The 18,790-nt window shown below is 41.0% G+C and overlaps 1 protein-coding gene across 2 annotated transcripts in view; it reads left to right on the top strand.

Annotated features, from left to right (window-relative positions):
* Positions 1-18,790, top strand: part of COG5 (component of oligomeric golgi complex 5) — a 286,168-nt gene that overhangs the window by 255,939 nt on the left and 11,439 nt on the right. For both annotated transcript variants that reach the window (XM_025984069.2, XM_072759956.1), the window contains 3 exons: positions 2,706-2,809; positions 7,251-7,488; positions 13,549-13,625. In XM_025984069.2, the coding sequence (XP_025839854.2) occupies positions 2,706-2,809; positions 7,251-7,488; positions 13,549-13,625 (419 nt within the window). The remainder of the gene's footprint in view (positions 1-2,705; positions 2,810-7,250; positions 7,489-13,548; positions 13,626-18,790) is intronic.

The following is an 18,790-nucleotide window of genomic DNA, read 5'->3' as shown; positions in this document are numbered from 1 at the left end:
GGATCATCTCAGGGTTGGCAGCTGTTGATCTTTTCCTTGAAAATTGATAACATTTCTAAGCTTTTTGTATATATAGTAGTTACGTTGTATAGACTCAGTATTTTTTTTACATTGCTCCTGAGTGTTGATGTTTCTTTAGTGATTAATCAGCTTGCTTAGACTCTTATTGTACACAGTCATACCTGCAGCTGGCCATGCCTCAGACCTCAGTTTAGTCCTTAAGCCTTGGTTGCCAGCTACTTTTTGTTTGCTTTATACAGACATGGCTGATGAGTCAGCTGCAGACTAGTGCTGAGTTTAAATATAGAATTAGGCATTCTTCTCTGGCTCTCTCCTTTCTGAGTTTCCCCTCTCACTCTCTAGCAGCCCTAGTTGAACCAAGTCCCCTTTCCATTGCTCCTTTGTGCTGAAAGACTGCTGGATTTGTTTTGTTTTTCTCCCAGTGTTTTAGCCACCCAGCCTTCACCACCACCATGACTATAGGCACTCTTAGAACAAAGTCATAGAAGATGGAAAACTCACTTTCTTCTGGTTGCTTACTCTAGATTTCCACAGCCTCTAAAAACTACCTACTTTTTTTTTTTCATCTCTAGAGCCCTCCAGTAGGTCATTTGTTTGTCTTATTTGTAGGAAGATCTGTAGTTAGACACTACTTCAATTCAGAGATATCAGAGTAGAAAACTCACTCTTGGAGATCCCTGGGTGGCTCAGCAGTTTAGCGCCTGCCTTTGGCCCAGGGTGTGATCCTAGAGTCTCGGGATCGAGTCCCACATTGGGCTCCCTGCATGGAACCTGCTTCTCCCTCTGCCTGTGTCTCTGCCTCTCTCTCTGTGTCTCTCACGAATAAATAAATAAATCTTTAAAAAAAAGAAAAATAAAACTCACTCTTCTTTTTGAAATCTTGCCCATTTGTTTCCACCATATTCTAAAGTCCCTTCCTACTTCTCTGCTCCAAGTGGGCAAAGTGTAACCAAAAGCTCATCGGACTCACATACACCTAGGAAATCTTAGCTCTTCTACTTGCTCACTTAAGGACGGTGTCCTTTACTTCACTTTAATTTCCCCATCTACAAATTACTTTAGATTCCCCATATATTAATACTCTTAGAAGAGGGAATAATTGAATTTTAAGTGGAGTTATAATATGTGAGGCACATACCATAATACCCAGCATAAAATATATGCTCAATAAATAATCCCACCCTTCTTAATCTTTCAGGGTCTCCTCCTCTTCTGAATGACTTCAAAATAGCATTTAGCCTTACTCTACAAATCATCTTCTGGGATCTCATTGTCTCTTTTGGCTTCATCTTCTCTCTTAAAAGCGAAAGACTACCAAATCTAGTCGAAATGTGTCGAAAACTACAAATGTAAATATTTTAGTACCTCCTGGATAGCCCATATAGATTTCCCATAAGCCCTTCAAACTCATGTCCAAATCTGAACTCATCATTCTCTCTCTCCATCCCCAAATCAACCTACTTCCTCTGCATTTAGACATTCAGTTAGTGATATCACTAAATCATTAAGGGAAAAAAAATCTAAGTGTACCCTCAAATCTTTCTGCTCCATAATTCTCAAATGTAACAAACTATGCTGTTGCTCAGGCATTGTGCTGCCCACCCCGTGCCTCCCTCTCTCAATCCCCACAGACAGTATGTTTGCTTTTATCAGAGATTAAGGGATAGAGACGATATTTAGGAGTTTAATAAATAAGGGTCCTATTTATTTGACATTTTTTGATTGATTTCTATCATTCCTATGAGCTAAAAAGCCATCCATCTTCATTATATGTAATCATAATTGATACATAAATAGTATACTTAAATTTTAGATTTTAAGTGTGTACTGAGGCCCAGTCAATATTATTACAGTAAAAACCCATAACTTGGCCCATAAGGCCAAGGGGTCTTATATAACCTAGCCAATGGTTATACCTCACTGTAGAACAGTTCTCAACCTTAGCACTATTAATGTTTTAGGCTGGATAGTTCTTTGTTGTGGGAGACTGTCCTGTGCATTGTAGGGTATGTAGCAACATCCCTGTCCTCTGCACCCTAGATGCTAGTAGCAAACGTCCAGGCCAGAACCTCAAGTACAGGGTGTTTGTGACAAAGATTGGGAAGGGAAGATGGTGTCGGGTTGCCAGTAGCAAATGCCCAGGCCAGAGCCTCAGGTGCCGGGTGTTTGTGACAAAGATTGGGAAGGGAAGATGGTGCCGAGTACCAATAGTATTCCTACTGAATAAGAACTTAATCCATGACATAACTAACTCTTCTGCTCTGTAAGAATCCCCAGCATATTTATTGTACTCACTCTGCTTAAAAGCATATGTTCCAGTCTTGAAAAATGACTTTTGGTCTTGCCTCACTTTTTTCAGAAACTTTATAAAATATGTTCATTTGATCTTTGTTAAGTGGCACTGGTCTTCTCTCCTTTCTCCAGGAGCTCATTTGACCATGAAACTTCCTGAAAATTTGAGAGAAGTGGGGGAGTTGAAATTTTCAGTGCCATGTTCCACATATTTTCAGCTTTCAAGATCATTCCCAATAGCAGTCGGGAGAGGAAAAGACTTCTGTTGAGTTATTAAAGTTCGAAACTGTAATCGGAATTTGATATAAAAACTTTTAGTCAAAATATTTCCCCCATCTTGGATTTCTTTATGTTGGTCTTTAACTTTTCCTATCCTTCCTTTTTCTTTTTAGACAATTCATGTTCTTATGGGAAGTGCTGTGCAACCCTTACTAACTTCAGTGGGAGATGCCATAGAGGCCATAATCATCACTATGCATCAAGAGGATTTTTCTGGGTAAGCACTTTCAACCACAATTTTCACTAACCTTTACTGCATTGTTTTTCATTTACCCACCTCCATCCTTCTTCCTCCCTAAGTCTGTTTCCACCTAGGGCTTGTTCCTCTTATGGTGGGTTTGGCCTCCAGCCTCATACTGCTTTATCCATTGTGAGCACCTTTAGCTGATTAAAATTTTCCAGTTTTTGTTTTCATCATTTCTCTCATCATTTCTCTCCTGTCATTGAAACATAGAATCATTAACATCTACAGGACTCTGTTTGCCACTGCAGGACTTCTGGTAGTTGGTACCATCCTCTCCTATCAAGCTTATCTATATCCTTACTTCTCACAAATGCCCTGTACTTGCCTCAGGCATAGGCATATTATTTCTTATGTAAAATGTCCCACCTTTACCACTATGCTAGTCTGAATCCTGCTGTGGCTTTGCATCTCAACCCCCTGCGAGAATCATTTTCCTTTCTCAGTTCTGTGGCAATCCAATCTGGCAAAGTCACACCTAGCCGTCAATACTTTGGTAGTATTCCACAGCTGTTTACAAGAGTACTGCTTATCTGTATCATATGTATCTTGAGAATGAAAATCATAGGTCCTAACTCAATGTTCTCTGAAATCTTTTAAAGGAGAATAGGATGATTTGGACTCCATGTATTAGGACATTATTTGTAGAGAATTTGGAATAGTTATTTGCACATGTTTGGAGGATTTTTTTTAACACAGTCTAGAGCTAAACATTCAAATAGTAATATGTAGATATGTGTCTTATATTCCTAGTTCATAGTTACTATTTTTGAATTTTCCTTTTTCTATTTAAATTCTCACAATAGCTAGCTGTTTGGTTTGTTGTTGTTGTTTTATTATTTTATTTATTTATTCATGGGAGACAGAGAGAGAGAGAGAGAGAGAGAGAGGCAGAGAAACAGGCAGAGAAACAGGCAGAGGGAGAAGCAGGCTCCATGCAGGGAGCATGAGCCTAAGCAGATGCTTAACTGATGAGCCACCCAGGCGTCCCAATAGCTAGCTAGCTGTTTGTAGAAAACTGTGTGAATTTTACACTGTCCTTTAATTTTTCAAACCACTTATTCACAAAATATCTTTTGAAGAATAAAAGATTGATCTCAAAAAAAAATGAAAGATTGATCTCTTTTTAATAATGAAACACAGAGGGTAAAGTGGATTATACCCAAAATGCTATAATATTTGGAGATGGAATGCAAAACTGCTGATTTAGCAGTATTTGGAAGGAAATGAATTGTACTCAAGAGTAATCTAAAATGTCCCAGTTAGACCAATCCTTGATGCCTCTGAAAAGGAAGCAAAAAATGAAGGCTCCTTCTATCAGAGTGGTCAGCTTCTTCAGCAACTGTATTTATTGGTGAGCCACAGCTAGTGCCTGCAGCTAGTGGATTAGACATTAGAAGTTGGTCTCCCTAGTAGGGATGTCCTTACTAGGTTGCTTAAATACTAGGGAGCCAGATGATCACTCATAGGTTGGTACAAGTATGAAGCATTATTTTTTTTAAGATTTTATTTATTCAGAGAGAGAGAGGCAGAGACACAGGCAGAGGGAGAAGCAGGCTCCATGCAGGGAGCCCGACGTGGGACTTGATCCCAGGTCTCCAGGATCTTACCCCAGGCTGCAGGCAGCGCTAAACCGCTGTGCCACTGGGGCTGCCCTGAAGCATTATTTTAAAGTGTATATCAGTAACCTTAATTCCTCCCCCCCCCCCCCGCCCCCCGAATGGCTTTTGATGGTTCCATTTCAGCTCTGTCTGTATACGGCAGACATTTGATTCCACCCATGGTTGTCTTCCATACGTCCCTGTATAGGAATGTGAAACTCTGTTGCTTTATAGTATATTTAAAGCTATTGCTCCAGGGCAGTAATTTTCTTACTTTCTAGAACTATTACTGGTAATTCTGTCATGGGATTTCATATATGAAATGTTTGGCTTGATTGAAATCTATGGTGAAGTTAGATGAAACTATTCAGGAAGTGCGAATCACTTTTATAGTAGGGCAAGCCCCCAGGGGTCACACTTGGAAAAATAATAGTGAACGCCTACCTTGGAAAGCCCTCTATATTTATTTTAGGTAAAAGGAATAAAGCAGATTTACTTTGTCAGCCAGCCTTATATGGAGTATGGTTACAGAATCCCTCTGCTATTTAAAAAGTAATGCTTAACACAGTTTCCTTGTATTTGAAATGTGTATTTCTTCCTAAATTAGGTACAGCTCAAAATGTAAATATCTAATCGACATAGTACATTGATTGAAACTCCTTGATTAATGTAAAATAACTCAGGTCCGATTATAGCTTTGAATGGGGTTGGGGGGCACCCCTGGTGGCCCAGTGGTTTAGTGCCGCCTTCGGCCCAGGGTGTGATCCTGGAGACCTGGGATCGAGTCCAGCATCAGGCTCCCTGCACGGAGCCTGCCTCTCCCTCTACCTGCCTGTCTCTCTCATTCTCTCTCAATCTCTCTCTCTCTCATGAATAAATAAAATCTTAAAAAAATCTTATATTGAATGGTGTTGGGAAGGTGGTAAAAGTAGGAAGACCCTAGGACCTAAAGTGATGGATGTGCATCTCTGCCAAGGGGAGAATGCACATACATGCCAAAAGAATTGGTGACCTGAAGATGGTCATCTACCACTTCTCAGGTGTGCATCTGGTTAGTCCATCTACCTTCAACTTGTGCATGCAGGGTCTCATTAGAAAGATCCTTAAATTTCTGCAAAATGTATTATTGTATTCTATCAGTTGAAAATCTCTTAGTGACCCATGTGGGGCTCCCTGCTCAGCAGAGCATCTGCTTATCCCACTTCCTCTGTTCGTACCTCTCTCTCTCTCTCTCTCTCTCTCTCTCTCTCTTTCTCAAATAAATAAATAGAATAATTAAAAAATATATCTCTTACCAAAAACTTCACCATAGTTGGAAAAACTGAGCTTTAACAATGGCCAAGCAAATATCATATTCTAGTAAATTTAAATCAGTTTCTAATCCACACTGATAATTGCTAATACCTATTTCAAGATTTTGTCTGATGGATTGTTTTACTTATATTGACATGTGTTTGGAATTTGTTTTAATATATCTAATCCTCATGCAAATCATTTTAATTGACTAGATGAAAATTCTTGAAACATTCCTCCAGAATAGTACAGATAACAAACAGTGCCTTTGATAAAGCATAATAAAACATGAAAGAGATTGGTACCCCCTTGTTTTTCCAACCTAGTCTTTTGAACTGAACAAAGATACGCCATGCAATGATCTGAATCTGGCAAAACCAAATCCACGTGACATTTGCCATCATTTACTGAGGCTGTATGAAGCAGCGCTCCACTGTGTGATGCTGAAGACAGCACTGGTCCTCCATGTTCCCTCTCAGTGGCCTTGCTTTAGTGAGGACATTCTTTTTACACCTGACTAAAATCTCTCCCTTCTGGAGCTTATGACTAGTTTCTCTATTTCTGTCTACTTCTGGAAATAGAAGACCTTTGGTTAGCATCCTCTGATAATAACCATTCATTGGTGTCTTTGAAAATAATTAAGTTCACCTCATTCTCTTGCTCTAGGCATTTGAGTCATATCTGTTATTCTTCTTTAGATCATTGCTACTTTTTCTACGTCATTCTCAGAATATGGAAACACTCATTTTTTTAAGACGATTCAGCACTTTGTAGCCAATGATTTCATTGGTTAGCTAATTAATATCAGGTGATTTCTAATTTTGGTATGACTTCTTTCCTATAAATATTTCACATTCTTTTAATATATTCCTTAAAGAGCAATTACAAACACTTATAAATTATAAATAGTATTTCATGGAGCATCAGCTGGCATCATCTGTTGATCCAAATTAAAGCCTTTGCAAACCTCATCATCTGGGAGGAAAAAATTGCATACCATGTGTATTGTTACATAACCAGTTCCACAGGCAGAAATCTACTATTGGGCTGATCAGATTAAATAGCACAGGAGCAGAAATGTCTTTGCCAAGAATTTGTTTGGGGAAGCAGTGTTTTCTGCCCTTACAAAGTGTAGAAAGCTATTTCAGGCTTCATTATTGATTTATTCACTAACCAGGCAAAACATATGAGTGGATGGAGATTCGTAAAGCAGAGAAGGACCTTGAAAGGTCAGAGAGTGCATAAGGCACTGTGTGAATCACCCGAGACAGATGGTTGTCCATTTCATTCTCAATAATATCTAGGTAAATGGATTCTAAGATTCCTTCAGTCATCTTCCTGGCATCTTAAAAGTCTTTATTATTTAAACATTGTTTTATACTCTTTATTAGCAAAAATAAGCAATACTTTTTTTACCATTGAGGGAAAAAATTGCTTAGAATTGAAATAGCAGGTGGGGGGTGGGGATAAAAATGAAATAGTGGCTGTTAGTGCATTGGCTGGTTTTTTTTTCCCTTTCGCAGGTCAGTATCCAGCTCAGGAAAGCCTGATGTTCCTTGTTCTCTGTACATGAAGGAGCTTCAAGGTTTCATTGCCAGAGTTATGAGTGACTACTTTAAACACTTTGAATGCTTGGATTTTGTTTTTGACAACACTGAAGCTATTGCCCAAAGAGCAATTGAACTTTTTATTCGCAATGCCAGTCTCATAAGACCTCTTGGTGAAGGTGGCAAAGTTCGACTTGCTGCTGATTTTGCTCAGGTAAATTATCTATTTATTGAAAGACTAAATGTGTATTCTTTAGTGTTTTATAGAGTTGAAGCAGAAAGAAAAATCCATTTAAACTGAATTGGTGGGACGCCTATGTGGCTCAGCGGTTGGGCGCCTGCCTTTGGCTAGGGTCATGATCCCAGGATGTGGGATCAAGTTCCACATCGGGCTCCCTGTGAGGAGCCTGCTTCTCCCTCTGCCTATGTCTCTGCCTCTCTCTTTCAGTCTGTGTCTCTCGTGAATAAATAGATCTTAAAAAAAAAAAAAAAAGAGTAAACTGAATTGGTAAGAAAAAGAGGAGAGTTTAAAGATACTTTCATGCCAGATTTTTTTTCTTTGTATTTAATAAAAGAATCATCACTCATCTTTGAGATTTCAAGGTTAAGGTAAAAGTAGCTCATTCCATAGTACAAAAACACCCCATTTTTATATAATGTAGGGCTTTCTTACTATTTTATTATCCCACAATATCAGTATTGATAAGAATAATTGATGAATTTTGCTGGAAAATAATAGAGACAATGAAATTATCTTCAAATACTATAAAGGTGCTATCTCTTTTCACATAAGGAGACAGAACTCAGCATATCTGTTATCCTGTAGTGGCCAGCTCAGGGTTTCAAGACAATGTTCTAATCCATTTAGATACACCATGGGCCACATACATAGAAGTTCTGGTTATTTGGTCTCCCTCTATTGAACAGAGTACCTTTCTTGCATATGGCCAGCCTTGAAATCATTTCAGGTTCTTGAACCATAATCACCTCCTAAAGGGGTTTTTTCTTTAGACAGATTTTTTTTTAAAGCCTTCCAATAGTATCAGAGGCAAAGAAGAAACACCTCAAGCATATACTTGAGTTAAAAGATACCCATACAGATCACTTGTATTTACGTAGCATGTCAAATGTGAACTCATTTTTTAAGCCTTTCAAAGCTGTTAACTTTACCAGTCTAGTTATTCAGATGGATTATTCATAATTTGCTAGATCCTCCCTGCTAATAAAGATAGTCACGCTTAATGTCCTTATTTACCCCTTTGTGGATTGGGGAGCAAGTCTGGGTTCATCATTCCCATGCCGAGGAGAAAATGTGGCAGATTTCTTGTACAGGGGTTGTTTTCAGTCACTTGTTGTACCTGACAGAGGTCCACAGGGAATAGGTACGTTATTCCCTATGGGATATACAGTTTGCCACATACACAGGTCTCATATTTGTCCGAATGGAAACCAGAAGCTTCTGGGAGGAACAGCTGTCGGAAGTGACCATGATCTGCAATGCACTAGGCAGTTACTGGCAAGTGAGCAAAGAAAAACCTGTCTCCATTTGAGTAAAATTTCTACACAGATGTTTTTTTCCGTGATCAGAATGCAGGACAGGGCAGCAATTTCAAACATACCTGAAATCTTTTTACTCTTTAAGTATCTTGTTCCGGAATCACCGAGGTGCATGATTTCTATACATACTGACTGCTCTCCGTTTACAAAGCCCGCAGCCCACACAGGTACGCGGCTACCTGAGCTCATGTGCCGTGCCTGGGGAACAGGAGATAAATAAAGGACCTTGCTGGAAAAAAAAAATGTTTCAACAGCCAGGCTTTTTGTGTATTAAGTGGTCTAGACTTAGTCATTTCCATACCCAAATGATGTATGCTTGAGACCACTGGACCATAGTAAAGAGCCTTCCTTTGGGAAATATGCCTTTAGTAGCTGAGGCATAAAAATAAGAATTAAACGTTATCATTAATGTTGCTCTTGTGACCTTTCCCATTTTCAACGGCTTCCTTCTCATGCCCTTGTATACTTTGCTTTATTGTTACAGGTAAACTTCAGCTAAAAGAGGATTGCATGTAAGCGGTGTGTTACTTGTGTACCCTTACTGGGGTTACAGGCTGCTCACTGAGCTAAAAGCACTGGGACGGAGGAGTCTTGCTGTCAGTTGTTAAAAACACTGTGAGCTCTACAGAAATGAGTATCTGTTCTCTTTTTCCCCCCTTTCCTCCTGAATTTTGTTTTTCTTTTCCCGTTCTCTTCCCTCCCCCTGGCCTCCCTCCCCCACCAATTTATTTGCATTCTGCTCCAGCTGGTTCTTGAGTCACTTTCCTGGAGGCAGCACTTCAAGTCTGATTAGAATGGCAGTGAGCAGTTAGCTGGCCAGAATGAGAGTGCCGGGGCAGGCAGGCTTTTTGGTGCTGTGTTTCATTTTAATGATGTGTTCCCTTATGGGTCTTGAAAGATGGAAAGCACTGTCCTGGAGCCCTTGCTACTTGCAGCCAGCAACCTGCTCAAAATGCAAAGCATCGAGTGCCACCCCCCAGAAACTGCATTACTCAGACTTCCTAGGTGTTTCTTCTTCCCTTCAACATGTCGCCCAGTAAACTAAACCTTTCCTCAGGTCCCTTCCCTTAAGAGAAATGAAATTCATTAGTCCTTATTACTAACTTGTGCTCCAAGGCATCCCGTTTTCCCTTTCTTAAATATAGAAACCACCGCATTTATTCAGTGTGAGGAGCCCGTTGCCCAGCTCCTCAATGACACTGGTTGCTGCAGGGTGTGTATGGTGCTGAAGCCTTTGTCCTCTCCAGACAAGACAGCGGACAGCCTGTCCCAGTTTCAGAGAAGCCTGCCACTCACCTTTTGGATGGCTTCCCACCCTGTGGGTTGTGGGTTGTGGGCACGGGAAAGACAGGTGGAAGTACTGTCACGTTTATGACCAAGAGCTTTGGCAAACAGTATCCAGCTACTCCCCCCGCCCCGCCCCATTTTTAAAAATATGACAGTGAATTGGGGCTTTTGTTTAATTTGAAGGGGTCTCACACCTGCAGTCACATGACTCCACACTTCAGCTTTCAGGATCTTGCTTGGTTAGATGTATTTTCTGGGTGAGTCAAAACTCTTAAGAGGTATTACCCTGACATTTATATTCATGACAGGCATCAGCTAGGGACCGGGAAGCTTTTTGATGGCCTCATTATTGAAAGTTCTATCAGTTTGTATTTAAATGAAACAAAGCCATCCAGGCCACTGGAATCAAGAACACAGAAATCCTCTGTGGGTTTTAGAAGTGTTCTTGTGCTGAAAGTGCTTGCTCTTCTGGCATAAATCACAGAAAGAAAGAGCCCGGGAAGAGACCTGTAGAGTAGGTTTGGGACTGCAGAATATTTGTTGTCCAGTCAAATTACAAAGACAGGTAATGATATATTTTGAAGATTTCTTTAGGAACCCTAACTGCTCCCTTCTGGCACTGTTGCACAGGCAAAAGAGAAAGTAGTTGCCGGGTGCCATCTGGAGGGTTCATGGTGAGGGAAGTACCCAACATACAGCCTCCTAGGAATCAGGTCATGGGCATGAGGTGGTTTCCTACAGGTAATTAATTCCCTACTGTGACCACATGCTCTCTGTGTCTACACTCATCACACAGCAGTTCTGAAACACTCAGCTTGTTCAAGGCCACTGAGGTCTACTGACTCACAATCTCTCGGGGGATTTATCCACACTGCCCTCTAAAGCACACACTTCCCCCCAAACACACACAATTTTATGTCTTCCCCAAGGAAAAGGATGGCTTGTGGAGTTGGCATTAAATTTACTCAGTGGTACTCCTGGCAGCTTCTATTTATAGATCTTCTGGTGCCCTTTAAATATGCATTTATATCTATTTCATTTTTCTTAAATACATAAATTTAGAAAAGAAAACAATAATGAAGATTTTCATTGCAGTTGCCTTTTCTCCTGAACAGTGTCAGGGCAGGAGAGATGTAGGAGTATCCAAAGATGCCCTGCGGTTAACCAAATGTCTGTGGTGGGGCAGGAGTAGCTCTGTAATTAGTTCACCAGGCCTGCAGCTGACCACTCCGCTCCCTCCAAGCCAGGAGCTGGAGAGAGGCATTTGTGCATGCCGTTCGTGTATCCACAGCTAATTGCACAGTCACCTCGTCTAAAAGGAACACTCCTGCCCTTTAAAAACATAGCCTTTATTGTTTCATGGAATTCTGGCAGAAGAAAATGGTTTGAAGTACCCAGAGGTCCTTTATTTATTTTAAACACTTAACATTTTGAAATTGTACTCTGGCATAGAAATCTCCTGTATCATAGATTTCACAGCAATTCAAGATCAGATTCTCTCATGTTGTATTTTTTTAACATTCCATCCTGCTCAAGTGCTAAGGCAAAGGTTTTTTGGTTTAATCTTTGAAGATGGTGAATCCACTAGGGTAACTGAAAAAAAAAACGTCAAAAATATTTCATGAAAAATACTTCATATAACTTCAGAATGTAAAAACCATCTCTCTCTCCCTCCCTTTCTCCCCCTCTCCCACACTCCATCTTCCTCTCTCTTTCCCTCCCTGCCATGCACATGTGCACACACAGGCATGTAGGTGTGCACACACACACACACACACACACACACACACACGATTGGAATTACCAAATCAGGAATACATGATAACATTTTAACTTTGTGCTCAGTGTAAAATAAATGCCACATTCTGAAGGAAACCAGTAACTCCATCAGGTAAAGAAACTGAATAGGTCCCAAAGAGCCACTGTCTTGATTTGAGAACACTGACTTGAAGCTTCTCTGTTTTGCTTTGTTGGCAAGAATCCTGACTTTTATGCCTCAAATTTCTTTTACTCAATCTTCTCTATTTTAGGGAGTTTTCTTCCCCATCAAGGTTTCCCTCTAGGACATAGAAGACATGCTCTGTGTCTTCTATATATTAGGAGAGAATTCACCTGTTTTACCTAGAAATTCTACTAGTTACTCTCAAGACCAACTCAAGGAAGCTGCCCATCATGACTGTCGGTTCATAGATTTGATGTCAAACTTGTAATTTTACTTAATAATAATCAAGTGTGTGTATATATGTGTATATATATGTATATACACACCTTTTTATGATTTTGTTAAGTAATAATTATATTGTTTTCATAAATAAATAGATATCCCCTTCTTCACTAAATTTGAAAGAGCTCCCTAAAGGCCAGTCTAATTTATCTTTTCATTCCTGTGTGTAACTTGGTGCCTGGCAATTAATAGAAGTCAGAAATATTTGTCAAATGAGTGATGTTAGGTCTCCATGGTCTTCCAGTGGCCGGAGAGTTGAGCACCATTTTAGAAGGATCACCAACAGGACAGAAGCCCCATTTTACAATCCTTTGTTTTTCTTGAAGAAAGATGCTTTATTACTTTTTTTTAGACGTTTTCTAAACCATTTTTTACCAAGGTCTTGTTGATAGCAAGAGTGGGCAAATGGTTTGTCATCTAAGGGCCACATCTGCGAAAACGTGGCACTTGCTAGATGAAGCACAGAGAGCCTAAAACTCCATTTAATGACAAGTAAAATTTCCAGTCAAAGAAGAGAATAAAGAGAAGTGAAACCAACAGTTCTTGAGTCAGGGAGCAAATTAATTTGCTAATAATGTAAAAGAGGGAAAGTTTAAAAAAATATGCTAATAATTGCCAACATTTAACATGCACTTACTGGGTGCCACATCCATATTGCTTTGTGACATTATCTATGTTACTGCTATAATTCTATGAACTAGCATGATCTCCATTTGACAGACAAGCAACCTGGAACTTAAGTGAAATCCAGGGCCACAAAACTAGGCATTACAGAGCTGGCATTCTGACACGGGTATGTGCTCCCTCTCAGACTCAGGGCTTTTAATCACTTGGACCACCTTGATAAGAGTTGTCATTATTTATGTTTCATATAAAAAGGTTTGTGATGCCTACTTAAATTATAGGCCCCCAGTCTTAAAAACCTTCCCTTCTCCATTTTGCAGTGGGGAAAAGATCTGAATTTCCTCCTTTTACATAACCAAAAAAATGTTTTTCTGCTTTTGTGAAAAAATATCTTTAGTAAATAAATGCAGAAATTATCTAAGTTCGTGCCTTTTATTAAATATAATTGACTTTCAAAATTTGCCTCACAGTGTAGAGAAAATTAAGTTTGCTGCAAGCTGCAACTCTCTCTGATCCAGGTGTGTCCCCAGTTCAGCATAGAATTTTGACATCAACACTGTGGAGTATCTTTTTATGTTTCAGATGGAGTTGGCTGTGGGTCCATTCTGCAGAAGAGTATCTGATTTAGGAAAGTCCTATCGAATGCTGAGGTCATTCAGGTGAGACATCGTTCCGTTATTGCTGTTGATATAAACTATCCATATCCTATGAACAGATAAATCCTTTCCTGCTCTTCATGTCGAGCTATATGAAATTATCAGTACTCAATCATTTTGTGACCTACAACAACGGCAATTTCATAGCGTTTACCTTAAAAGTTATTATTCAAACCAGAAACCCATACAGAATTATGTGCAATGGTGTGCTTGTGTGTGTGTACATGTGCATGCACACATGTGTATGTGATTTTTGAGTTAAAATTCACAAGACTGAGCTGATAAATTTTATTATGCCCTTTCTAGGGAGGATTACTTTCTCTCCATTCTTACAGAAATATATTGAGTCGTAATACCAGGCAGTTCATAATTATGTAGAAATATTTTTTCTGAAGTTTTATTTGCTCATTTATCATTTCCAGTCTAACCTACCTCTGAAAGGGTCAGAGGTTACATTCCATAGTAAAACTATTGAATAGAATATTTATTATTCATTTAAAGGATTCATTCATTCATTCATTCATTCATTCATTCATTCATGAGAGACCCACAGACAGAGGCAGAGACACAGGCAGAGGGAGAAACAGGCTCCATGCAGGGAGCTCGATGAGGGACTCAATCCCAGGATCCGGGAGTCATGACCTGAGCCATTGGCAGACGCTTAACCACTGAGCCACCCAGGCATCCCTTGACTAGAATATTTAAAGAATTGAGTTTAGTGGCAAAATGTAGGGAATGACTAAGAAAGGGTACAGCTAATTTAGGATAAAAATGTCTAATGTAGTTGAGCACAAAATTTATGATTGAACTTCCCAGGGACCAGTTCAAAAAGAAAAACAGTACCTTAATTCAAACTCACTACCTAAGAATATAGCAATGTATGGGGAAAAAAATCCTTTCAGCCTTGAATGCTTAGTTTCCTACCAACTTAGATTTTAAGGAACACTGAATAACTTGACAACTATCGCTGTTTATTCAATAAGCCAGAACTTTCTAGACTTTTCCACATCGTGGCATACCTAGAAAATGTATAGATACAAAAAGATAGCCAATCCTGAGGGCCGAGGGGACCAAACATAATACTTATACCCATTTTGTGACCACAGCGTACCAGATGGGAGACCTTGATGTAACTGTCCATAATATCCGAGAACATAGGGATCCCTGGGTGGCACAGCGGTTTGGCGCCTGCCTTTGGCCCAGGGCACAATGCTGGAGACCCGGGATCAAATCCCACGTCGGGCTCCTGGTGCATGGAGCCTGCTTCTCCCTCTGCCTGTGTCTCTGCCCCTCTCTCTCTCTCTCTCTCTCTCTCTCTGTGTGTGTGTAACTATCATAAATAAATAAAAATTTAAAATATCCGAGAATATAATGGTCTTTATTTTTATTTTTTTAAAGATTTTATTTATTAATTCATGAGATACACACACACACACACACACACACACACACACAGAGGCAGAGACACAGGCAGAGAAGCAGGCTCCATGAAGGGAGCCTGATGTGGGACTCGATCCCGGGTCTCCAGGATCATGCTCTGGGCTGAAGGTGGCGCCAAACTGCTGAGCCACCCAGGCTGCCCACATAATGGTTTAAATGTTTCTTTATAAAGATAAGGTAAGAGATTCCATTTCTAAAAACTGACTCAGAACTAGAAACTAGAGCAATCAGTAAGAAGTGTGTCCTTTAAATGATTGCTTCACTGTCTTATCCAAGCTTTTGATAGTAGAAAATTCAGGTATATAATGCCACTTAAAAGAATCCAAGGTTATTGATTGAAGAGAGCCCTATGCTTTGTCTTGCCTGTTTGCAATTGGCAAAAATTTTTTCTTTAATCCCAAGAGACTGAATTATTTTTCTCAAGTGCCCATCTGTACAGAGTTGAGTTTTTAAAAAAAACTTAAAGTTGGATCACAGGTGTTTTCAGATAACTTCTTTAGATCAGCTCAGACCTTTTAAAAGGTACTTAGATATTTTGTTGATGCCTTAGGGTTCGACATTACCAAACGTGGACAGGGGGAATGATTAAGAGATTCTGAGGTCACTGATCCACCAGTCACCTGCCTATACCATGAAAAACACTCTAATAAGACCCCTGTAGTCTCTTACTGAGGAATAGGGTAACCCAGCAATCCCATTTGGGTGATAAGATGCTGAGTCAACAGAGTTAGCTAGCATACTGGAGGTCATAACCAACTAGCTCCTGAAAAAGGTGTGGCAAAGCTGTGATTTGGGATTTGCTATATTAAGATTAGGCTATTATTTTTGACAGCCCTGGCTCCTGTGTTTCATTGTTTATTGGACATGTAGGAATTAAAATAGTACTTATCTTTCTGTTTGCTGGGCAAGATGATTTTCATCCCTGTGCTTTTACAGTTGTATCACAGTGTAGGATATAAGCTCCGACGGTTTTGCGTGAGATCAGTTCTGTTGTCGGTTACGTTAGACTAGAGTCTGCCACCAGCCCTCTTGGTCCTCACGTGAGAAAAGCATCTTAACCAAGCATTTGAAGTTCGAGTAGTGACACTTTCTAGTACCTGTTTATGGATTCAAAAATTAATGATCGATCAATGTATGATTAAAAGCACTTATGCTGTATGTAGCCATTAATAGTTTATATTGCTGGCTAGTATCTAAAAATATGAGAAATGACTTTGTAATGCATCGTGAAATGAAAAACAGGCTACTAAACAGTATAAATGATATGATCCCTACTATTTTTAAGAGAGTAAGTGTATGTGTGGAGAGGACAAGTCAAGAAAGGATAAACATCAGAATTTGGGGATAGCAGGATTGTCACTAGTGATTCTCCCTTTAGAGGTTTTTTTCTATATTTTTCATGGGTTTTGCTTTGGTCGTTTCATATTTGTAGTTAGAAAAGCCAGTAAATATATTTTAAAGTCCCTCTTGTAGTGTTATTCCCATTTAAAAATAACAAGGAAGCTAAAATATAATATAAAATATTCTAAAACATTATGTAATTGGGGGAAGTAAGAAAAATAGAGAGCCAAACAACCAAACCCAGCAGGCTGGCCTCTGCCTGGCTTAGAGGGAGTGGCTGCAGGAGGGCAGCAGGCCCCATGCGTGCGTGCGTGCGGGGGGCCTTTTTGCAAAGGCCACCCTCCAGCCCAGCCCCCAAGTGCAGCACCGCCCACCCCCACCACACCCAGACACACAGGCCCTTGCAGGCGTTCCTTACTGCCATCACAGAGCCATCTGCTGCAGGAGGCTTTATTCCTGACAGTAATATTAGTGGACTGTGGAATTAAGCCCGCAAACTTCTCGCATACATTTACATTTTACTGTCTCCATTAGAGTTTTTCTCAGGCCGCAGGAATTATTTTCTTCCCCCGGACAGAGTGTGTGTCAGCCTCAGAGAGCTGCTGACATTAGGGATTTGCCCTTGGGTGATTTGTATTTGTACACGAGACACACGTTCAGAGCTGCACAGCCCCCTCCTCACCCCTCATTGGTGGTGATCCTAGCTCCACCTGGCCGGGGGCTTGAGAGCTCTGACTTGACATTCTCAGGGCAGATCATTGTGAGACAAGGGACAGAAGAGGGACCGCATGCTCTCAGCAGCTCAGGGACACAGACCATGCACCTTCAGGCGGGCCCCAACACCTTTGTGCTGGAGGGCACAGCTCTTTCCCTGAATTATGCCCATAGCCTGCCCTGCTGGAAGCTTTGTTGGATTTAATGAAAGCCATCAGGGGACAGGGGCTGCTATGGGGGACCTGTCAGCATGCGGACCTGCAGAAGAAGGAAACCATCAGTAACCCCCCAGTGTAGTATTCACATCAGCTGGTTTTAATTGCGGGCGTGGTGAGGGTTTGCCGTGTTGGTACTGCTGCTTGAAATACCACCCCTCTGCCTGCACGTTTGTAGGGTGAAGGCAGCCATCTCTGCAGTTTCCATTTTTAGCATCAGGACCCCCAGAGGTGTTCCAGCCTTTCTTTGTACTGTGAATCTGGGTCCTAAGTCCATCCTCTAGGTTCTTTTTTCCAAGTTTTAAATTTCAGCATTGTAGCCAGGAGGCAGCCACCTCTTGGGCCTGGTTTGGTTTGTTGTTTGTTGATGCTTGGGCAGTGCTAGGAGCATCCTGCAAACGTGGAGGGATGGGTAGTTAGCTGAGTATCGTTTTCATTCTAGCAGTCATTTTTGGATCATTAATGCCCGTGCTGAGTGTTCCCCTGATACTTTAACCATTTTGCCTTTACCAGGACACTTCCGAGTTGGAAGTGACCCCCCAGAGGCCTTGATATTGAGAGGGATCCATGGAGAGGGCTGCGTGTCTGACAGTCATGTGGCAGTTCCAGGGCTGCCTTCCATACCCAGGGTCGCCTGCTCCCAAGGCCTTTGCTTGTAACCACTACACCCAGAGCTTATTCTAGAAGTTCTCTTTTGCTTTCACTCTGCTTCTAGGATAGTGTCTGAATGCTTATCTAAATAGTCCAGGAAAATGTCAGCTTAAAGAAAATCTAAACTCCCCACTTTAGTGGTGTCCTTTTGCCCTGAAATGCTGCCTCTCACTGTCTGCTGCTATGTACAGGCTTCCAGGACATGCCTGAAGCCTTGCCTCCTTTCCCACCTGGTCTGCTGGGGTTGATGACATACAGACCCTGAGAAAGGAACCTGGGAGTTCTCAAACCTCTTTACTTGGGGCCCTGACTTGGAGCCATCAGCCTCCTACTTTATTACCCACCCAGGGGCCCACATGGCCCCTTCTGCCACAATATCTGGGGTCCCCATCCCACCGGCCTCCAGCATTACCTTCCCGTCTCCAGAAGAGAAGTCTTTGTGCATCCTGTGCACGGGTGTGTGTGTGTTGTGTGTGTGTGTTCCCCTCCCCCACCCCTCATCCTCTCATTTCTCTGCTGGTTCCAGATCTCAGTACACATTCCCTGTGGTCTTACTACCCTCCCACGCCCCTTACCCAAAGGAAATTTAGAAGGGGGGGGTGGCAAGTGAATGGGCCACCACCAACAGTGGATGTGGCCATAGGAACACACATTGTTATTTCACCTCATCATTGGCCTGAACTAAAGACTGCCAGCTGCCAGCTGCATGTCACTTCAGTGTGGAGATCCCTATTGGAAAGAGCTTTTTCTAATGGGACCTACTACTTGGTTGATTAAGACTTCCTGCTGTGTGTAAAGTTTAATCTT

Source organism: Vulpes vulpes, chromosome 5 (assembly GCF_048418805.1).
Source record: "Vulpes vulpes isolate BD-2025 chromosome 5, VulVul3, whole genome shotgun sequence".
Classification (NCBI taxonomy): domain Eukaryota; kingdom Metazoa; phylum Chordata; class Mammalia; order Carnivora; family Canidae; genus Vulpes; species Vulpes vulpes.
Note: the sequence above shows the minus strand (reverse complement) of the source record. Positions and strands in the feature narration are given on the sequence as shown.